This window comes from Colobus angolensis, unplaced genomic scaffold (genome assembly GCF_000951035.1).
Source record: "Colobus angolensis palliatus isolate OR3802 unplaced genomic scaffold, Cang.pa_1.0 Scaffold315, whole genome shotgun sequence".
Taxonomy (NCBI): domain Eukaryota; kingdom Metazoa; phylum Chordata; class Mammalia; order Primates; family Cercopithecidae; genus Colobus; species Colobus angolensis.
Genome location: NW_012116433.1, coordinates 931,367 through 940,194, shown reverse-complemented (window position 1 = coordinate 940,194; position 8,828 = coordinate 931,367). Strand labels below are relative to the sequence as shown.

Genomic DNA, 8,828 nt, shown 5'->3' with positions numbered 1-8,828 from the left:
GAGACTCCGTCTCAAAAAAAAAAAAAGTTGTGATTTAGGCATTTATTCGTTAATACAGTCACTATGCTGAATGAATGACTATGAATATTCCTCTAATTGCTAGAATTACAGTGGGGCACAAGCATGGCACAAACCTTGCCCTAAGTACAATGGAAAGGGAGCAGCTTGATTAAACTAGCACTGAACTGTTCCCTCTACAGTGTACATATATTATGATTCACTTGTTATAGCATGAAGCAAAGTCTTCTAAAATAGACACTCTACAGCAATAAAATTGGAGCCATATATGAGTCTTAAAATACATCTCTGAAAGAGAATCAAATATTTTATGTTAAAAGGTAAGAAAAGACAAAAATTATTCTTTTATTATACCCTCGTTAATCCAAGAGTCTCAGAAAAAATTTTCACACTATCCATCTCTAAATACTTATTTCATTTCTTTACATCTACTTGTTAATACATCTCTTTCTTGAACTTTCTAATAAGTAACATAACAGTTTGTAACAACTCTTAAGGCATTTAATTCAGTACAAGACACATTGCTAGCCTTTCTTTGAAAAAGTAAGCTCATTAAAGGTATTATTTCTCATAACATCAAGCATGTTGCCTTGCACTGAATATTTATTTACTGAATAAATTATTCAAAGATACTCTATAAAGCATTTTAGCACAGTTATATTTCCAACATACTGAAACAAGTTTGCTTTTAGCTTCTAATAAAATGATGAAATAGTTTTCAAAGGTAAAAATTTCTCTTATATCCAGTATAAAAATATTTGAATAGAAGTAGGCCTGAGAGGCACCCATGTGTTTACCTGACCCTTCATTTTCTATTGATACTTTAGATAAATACTATTTCTAACAGTCTATTTCATGCATGAAACACAAAAAGAATGATCATTTTAACACATTTCCATTAAATAATTAAAACACAACATCAAACAAAACAAAGTACTCTGCACCTCACCTTAGGGTTTTATAAGGTGAATTTATATTTGCTTTGCACATAAAATTTAGCTAGACTAGCATTTCTAAAAGTATATTTCCAACAATGTCAATAAGCTTTCCCAAAAAGAAAGAGAAAGAGCTTGGGGTCAAAGAGTGACTACAGCCAAACAAGTTTTTTTTAAAAAAAAAAAGGAGGTTAAACAAGTGTTGAAAAATCTGGACTCCTCCTTATCAAAGCCTTATCAAAGCCTCCTTATCAAATTATTTTATCCCTGTGAATCTCCATGGGTGGGGAAGGGGAAATCTAGATTGCAGTATGGGGCATTGATGAAACTTATTTGGCTATGGATCTCATTAAGAAATGTTTAACTTTGTAAATTCTATCAAGTTAAATCATCAGAGTAATTCTTAAGGAAAGGTAAAGTTTTCTAAATTCCAAAATCACTGACAAAGAAAATAAAATTTAATTTTAAATACAGAAATAATGGCATTAATGATGCAATATGATTTGTAACATGAAAGCACTGAAAATGGTCATCTTTATGTGTCACAGTACTAGAAAAAGCCCAAAGTTCCTTTAAAAGGAAAAAATAAATCCGTGTCTTCTCAGAGCCTCAATTTCCAAGATAAAACCAGTGCACAGATGAAAAGTCATATGGACAAATGAGTAGGAACTGTATAGCTAGCAACAACTGAAGGTTATTTGTAAGCAACAGACTAAGTGCATCGTATACGATATTAAAAAGAAGAAAAAAACAGTATGCAAGCTCCATAATCAGTAAGAGTGAGATTTCAAAATCTGCCTGAGTGGTCTAGTAAGTTGAGCAGAAAAGTTCAGAGGAAGAAATAAACAATAAGACAATAAGTATGCTAAGTATGCTAAGTAGCTGTGTTGGAAGAATGGATGAATAGATGAGAATTGAAATAGACAGACAAAAGAAATGAGATAGTTTGTGGTAGCCCAGCGAAAACACTTCAAGTAGAGTTAGGCACTTAGAATTGATCTATGACCTCACAAAGTACCCTAAGCAGGGTAGCTGCTTAGTCAAAAGATTGAGCCAAGAAAACAACTGTAACAGCATTCAGCATAGAAAACCAGGTTGTACTAGAGGGAGAGAATTCCTGAGAAAGAGGTTGTAACAGTTTAGATGATACATGACCATATTCTAATATACAGACTAAGATTAGAGCTGTGAACAAAGCTCTGCAGTCTATTTGTAATATATACAATTTTGTAGTAGCTCAGACATGCACAGTTAAGGAGACTGCTGAGCTAAAATTCATTAAATGGATTTTCTGAATATCAATTATATTATAACTTTAATTATATACGAATTACATTATAAAGCACACATTACTTTACCTCACAGAATGTCCAGAAAGATCTTCCAAAGTGCTATCTGTATCAAGAGTATGCTCAAAATCTTTAACAGAAAGTTTGCTGCTGGTCCCAGATTTCTTTCCTTGATGGGAGCCATGTTCTGCTTTTTCCTCATCAAGAAATGAGTTCTGAACATTTCCAGTGAATGAATCCAACCCTGTAAAGCAAATTTCTTATAAAGCTGATTCCCAATATCAGAAGTTATTGAGATAGACAATTGACATATAGATTTCAATAAAATAATAAAAAGTAGAAATCAGAATATTTAAAATTTGATCTATATTATATTCAAAATCTGTTTTCCATATCTAAAACAAAGCAGTTCATCCTTCTGTCTTCATTTAAGGAAAGTGAAGTTTCTTCCATTAATTCCACTTGCTATTAATAAATCATTTTTAGCTCAGCTAGTAACAAAAGATAAGCATATTAAATAACAATAAAGTACTAATCTATCCCTATGAGAAAGTAAGCAAAAAGAATTTTTTAAAGGATAAAATCCAGAGCTGGGTACCAACTGCTAACTGAACTACATAATTCTTTTGAAAAAGTCTATGGTAAGAACTATGTAGCCTGATTTATAAAAATATTCATATTCTCTGAGTGAATAATTTTACTCATAGAAATATATCTTAAGGAGATGAAACAAAAATTATGCATGTTATTCAATGTGTAACTTTGTAACTCAAAGAAATTTAATCTACATTTCTAATAAGAGAATACCTGTCTAAATGACACAGATAATAGTAACCTGCACATTTATATAGAACATTGTAAGTCAAATGTACTTCATATATAGTACCTTATTGCTCTTAAACATGTTATGAAATAAGTACTATATCCCCAATTTACTGATGAGGTAACTAGAGATCTATGGGGCTTAACAACTTGCTTAACAAGGTATTCTGCTCTGGTCAACAGCAGAAATAGGACACACACTCAGGCCTCCTGACACTAGTACACTATTCATCCTGATTGTATGTTTAAACAGCAGCATGGGAAAATATTTATTATTACCTTTAAAAAAAAGCAGATTACAAAACTGCCTATAAATTTTAATAGTGGCCCCCCAAAATTTTAAATATAAAATACATATTTTATATATTATATATACCATATGTTTATATATACACATATTTATGTATATACACATATAAATATATAATGTGTATATATAAAGATTTTGGAAAAATTTATTGTAAAATTGCTATATATACTTTATATATACACAAAAAAATTTAAGTTAAATTTTATTTTATTTTTTATTTTTATTTTTATTTTTTTTGAGACGGAGTCTCGCTCTGTCGCCCAGGTTGGAGTGCAGTGACCGGATCTCGGCTCACTGCAAGCTCTGCCTCCCGGGTTTATGCCATTCTCCTGCCTCAGCCTCCCGAGTAGCTGGGACTACAGGCGCCCGCCACCTCGCCCGGCTAGTTTTTTTTGTATTTTTTAGTAGAGACGGGGTTTCACCATGTTAGCCAGGATGGTCTCGATCTCCTGACCTCATGATCCGCCCGTCTCGGCCTCCCAAAGTGCTGGGATTACAGGCTTGAGCCACCGCGCCTGGCCAAATTTTAAAGATATATATGGTTAAAGAGCAAAACAAAATACAAAAGTGAAAAAAAATTACCCTTTATACTCGTATTCATAGCAGTATTATTCAAAATAGAAGATGAAAGCAACCCAAGTGTCCATCAACTGATGAATGGACAAACAAAATGTGGCTTATACATACAAAGGAATATTATTCAGCCTTAAAAGGAAGGGCATTCTGACACATGCTACAACATAGATGAACCTTGAAGACATTATGCTAAGTGAAATAAGACAGTCACAAAAGGACAAATATGATTCCACTTACATGACATAGCTAGAATAGGCAAACTCAGAGAGAGAAAGTAGAACAGTTGTTACTAGGCGCTGGGAGAAAAGAATGAGAGTTACTTTTGAATGGGTATAGATTTTAGTTTGGGATGATGAAAATGTTCTGGAGATAGACAGTGATCACGATGGCAAAACAATGTGAATGTACTTAATGCTAATGAACTGTACACTTGAAAATGGTTAAATTCCCTAGTGAAAAATCATAGAGACAGAAAGTTAGAATGGTGATTGCCAGAACTGAAGGGACGGAGGAACGGACAGTTATTATTGAATGGATACAGAGCTTCAGTACGGGAAACAGAAAGTTCTGAAGCTGAGTGGTGGGGATGGTTGTATAACAGTATAAATGTGCTTAATGCCACTGAACTGTACACCTGAAACAGAATATTATTAATCAAACAGAAAGGACTCTATTATAAAGTCTATTTAGGATCCCGAGGCTAGAAGCAAGCTGTTAATACTGATTATCGCTAATTTTTCTACAATAAAGCTGCACTGCTTTCATAGTAAGAATGCTTTATTCACTTAATATTGTTTGTTGACAATACATACACAATTTAAAATTTCTTCTTGACTTTAAACAACTAGAAATTATAGACATAACGTTCTGTGCAAGAAAGGCCTACACTTCAATCAAGGGACCCATATGAAAAGAAAATGCCCTGACATTAAAAGATTGCCATGTAAAGCCATATTCCATATCTTAAAGCAAAATTTTTTCTTCTTAGGATTACCACTTTAATCTACCAACTACTTTCAACTACACTGGGTAAATTTTTGTACAGAGCATGCAGACACTCTTTTTCACCACCAGATGGAGCATATACAATTAAAATCACAGATTTTAGAACTTGGGGATGAAGGAGAAACTAAATTTAAGAAGATGCTGTGGAAAGTGAAATCTATCAGGATTTTTCTGGTACTGCCGGGGAGGATTAGGGAAACTGAAAGCCACAAAACACTACCTATACTTCATCTAATCTGTTTTAGATGATAATGTTTTAAACCTACATTAAATCATATTATTAATACACATATACTCAATATATCACGATTTTTTCTCTTTTTTGAGACAGGTCTCGCTCTGTTGCCCAGGCTGGAGTGCAGTAGCATGATCATGGCTCACTGTAGCCTCAATTTCAGGGGCTCAACTGATCCTTCCACCTGAGCCTCTCCAATAGCTGGGGTTACATGTGTGTGCCACCATGCCTGGATAATTTTTCTATTTTTTCTAAAGACAAGGCTTCATCATGTTGCCCAGGCTGGTCTCGAATTACAGGAATTTGAACTCCTGCATCAAATGATCCACCCCTCTCAGCCTCACAAAATGCTGGGATTATAGGAGTAAGCTACCACGCCCAGCCTATATCATGATATTTTAAAATTGTGCAGTATACTATAGCAGAAGATAGACTGGATTTGGGAGTCAGAAGTCAGAATCTGGGCTTTGCCAATAACAAGTTAGTGACCTTAGGTGAGACACTAACTTAGCCAACACTAACAATTGCAAAATAAAAGAATTGAGCAAGATCAGCATTTCCCAAATTGTGTTCAGCTGAATTCTAATGCCATAAAATGATGATTCATGATTCTGTGGTCAAAATACACTTGGAAAATGCTTCATACTACAGCCTCATCCTTATCCTAAAATAAGTAATGCACTAGCATATTTACAGTGTTTTTGAGTCTTACAGGAAAGAATCTTGTTTCACTCTAAAAGAATTTCCCAAATTTATGGAACCATGGAGCTCTTTTATTCTCAGAACACTTAAGAAACAGTCTATACCACTAAACTTATATTTCACAAGAAAATACTGAGTTTGGGAAGTGCTGGTAAAATGATGTCTAAATGTCCTACAAAGACTTTCAGAACACTTCCAAACTGCTTGTATCAGGTTAACGATTTAAAAATAATTTCTCCTAGCACTCTCATTGGAAGTATAAACTGGCACTAACTTTCTGAAAGGCTATTTGGCAAAATGTACCACATTTTAAACATATTCAAATAACAAGCCAGGTGCGGTGGCTCACGGCTATAATCCCAGCAGTCTGGGAAGCTAAAACAGGTGGATTGCTTAAGCCCAGGAGTTTGAGACCAGCCCTGATAATATGGCAGAAGCCGTCATTACAAAAAAAAGGAAAAATTAGCCACTGGGGTGGTGTGTGCCTGTAATCCCAGCTACTTGGGAGGCTGAGGTGGAAGGATTGATGGAGCCCAGGATGTTGAGGCTACGGCAAGCCATAAGCTGTGATCACACCACTGTACTCCAGTCTGGGTGACAGAGTGAGACCCTAACTCAAACAACAAAACAAAAAAGCAAAAACAGAACAGTATTCTGTTACTTAATGGGTCTAGAGTTTGTTTAGTGGGTAAACCTTACAAATAGTAATCCATATTTACTGACAAAAAAAGATACCCATACCCTATAGACAGAATAAAATTGCATGTAAAATGTGATCCCATACACATAAAATTTCTTATTTGTGTGTGTCTACAAATTGTCTGGAAGGACTCTTACTAAAAATGTTAACATTTCACACCCATTAGGATGTCCTATTAACAAAAAAGCAGAAAATATGAAGTGTTGGCATAAATGTAGACAAAACAGAACCCTGTGTATTGCTGGTGGGAATGTAAAATGGTACAGCTGCTATAGAAAACATTATGGCAGTTCCTCAAAAAATTAAACATGGCATTACCATTTGATCTAGCAATTCTGTATCTGGGTTAAAGCAGGGATTCAAATAGGGTATTTGTACACCAGTGTTCATAGCAACATCATTCACAATAGCTAAAAGGTGGAAAATACCAAAATGTCCATCAACAGATTAATGGACAAAATATGGCATATACACAGCATGGAATATTATTCAGCAATAAAAATAAATTCTGATACATGCTGTACATAGATGAACGGTGAGTCAGATATTATGCTAAGTGAAATAAGCCAGATAAAAAAGACAAATACTGTATTATTCCACTTATATAAAGTACCTAGAGTAGTCAAATTCATAGGGACAGAAAACACAAGAGTGGTTACCAGTGGCTGATGAACAGAGGAATGGAGTTATTACTTACTGGGTACAGAGTTCAGTAGGGGAATATGAAAAATTTCTGGAGTGACAGTGGTGATGCTTGCAACAATAATGTGCATGTACTTAATGTCACTGAACTGTGTATTTGAAAATGGTTAAAATGATAAATTTTATGTTATATATATTTTGCCACAATTAAAATAGGCAGAGGGCAGTGGCTCATGCCTATAATCACAACATTTTGGGAGGCTGAGGCAGAAGGATTGCTTGAGCCCAGGAGTTTGAAACCAGCCTGGGAAACAAAGTGAGGCCCTCGTCTCTGCAAAATAAATAAGATAAAATGAAATAAATAAAATAAATACTTTTTTTTCTTTTTTTGAGACGGAGTCTCGCTCAGGCTGGAGTGCAATGGTGCAATCTCGGCTCACTGCAACCTCTGCCTCCTGGGTTCAAGCGATCCTCCCGCCTCAGCCTCCCGAGTAGCTGGGATTATAGACACCCACCATCATGCCTGGCTAATTTTTGTACCTTTAGAGACAGCGTTTCACCATATTGGCCAGGCTGGTCTGAATGTTAACATCTGTTATCTCTAAGAGAAAGAACTAGAGGTGATTTACTTTTAAAATATAGGTTTCTATATTTATTGATGTCTTCCTCCTATTCCTGTTCCTTCCACCCCCTGAAGCCTTTTAGCTCAACAAGCAGGATTTATTTTATGTATTTATTTTTTATTTTATGTTCTGGGATACATGTGCAGAACGTGCAGGTTTGTTACAGATGTATACATGCGCCATGGTGGTTTGCTACACCCATCAACCCATCATCTAGGTTTCAAGCCCCGCATGCATTAGGTATTTGTCCTAATGCTCTCCCTTCCCTTGCCCCCCAACCCCGACAGGTCCCAGTGTGTGATGATCTCTTCCCCGTGTCCATGTGTTTGCATTGTTCAACTCCCACTTATGAATGAGAACACACGGTGTTTGGTTTTCTGTTCCTGTGTTAGTCTGCTAAGAATGACAGCTTCCAGCTTCCAGAAAAATACATATTTGGAAGCAAGAAGCAGAATCATTCCCATAGCTAGACACCATCCTGTGAGTTTACAAAGCCTTTGCCTAATCACTTTATACAGCGATTATCCGTCTCCGTAGGCACTATGGAGCAAATTTAAGCCAAGAGTAGAAATGAGGACATTGAAGGGTATCTCAATCACTCAAAAATATTTACTGAATGCCAATGAGTCAGCTACAGTGCTGGGTACCAGAATGTATACATTATCTCCCTTAACTTCATATGAGCTTGAAAATTACCATATAAAGTATCTATTATCTCTATTTTATAGATAAGGAACTCTGGGTATTACATTTAATGATACTCAGAGATGTATATACTATTAAGTTTTTTTAAAAACCCAACTGCAAAGCAATTATTTACATTTGTTTTTAAAATAAAGTCGTGTGTGTATAATTTTATGTATACATCAAAAATGTTAATAGTAGTTAATCTCTGAACAGAAGGCTCAAAGGAAATTTGTCTTTCCTTGAAGAGTGTTTATCTCTAATTTTTTTTTTTTTTTTTTTTTTTT

General features: G+C 35.0%; 1 protein-coding gene across 1 annotated transcript in view; it reads right to left on the bottom strand.

Moving 5' to 3' along the window:
- The window catches only part of CEP350 (centrosomal protein 350kDa), a 135,896-nt gene that overhangs the window by 85,642 nt on the left and 41,426 nt on the right, over positions 1-8,828 (bottom strand). The window contains exon 14 of the mRNA XM_011951138.1: positions 2,312-2,486. Coding sequence (XP_011806528.1) covers positions 2,312-2,486 — 175 coding nt within the window. The remainder of the gene's footprint in view (positions 1-2,311; positions 2,487-8,828) is intronic.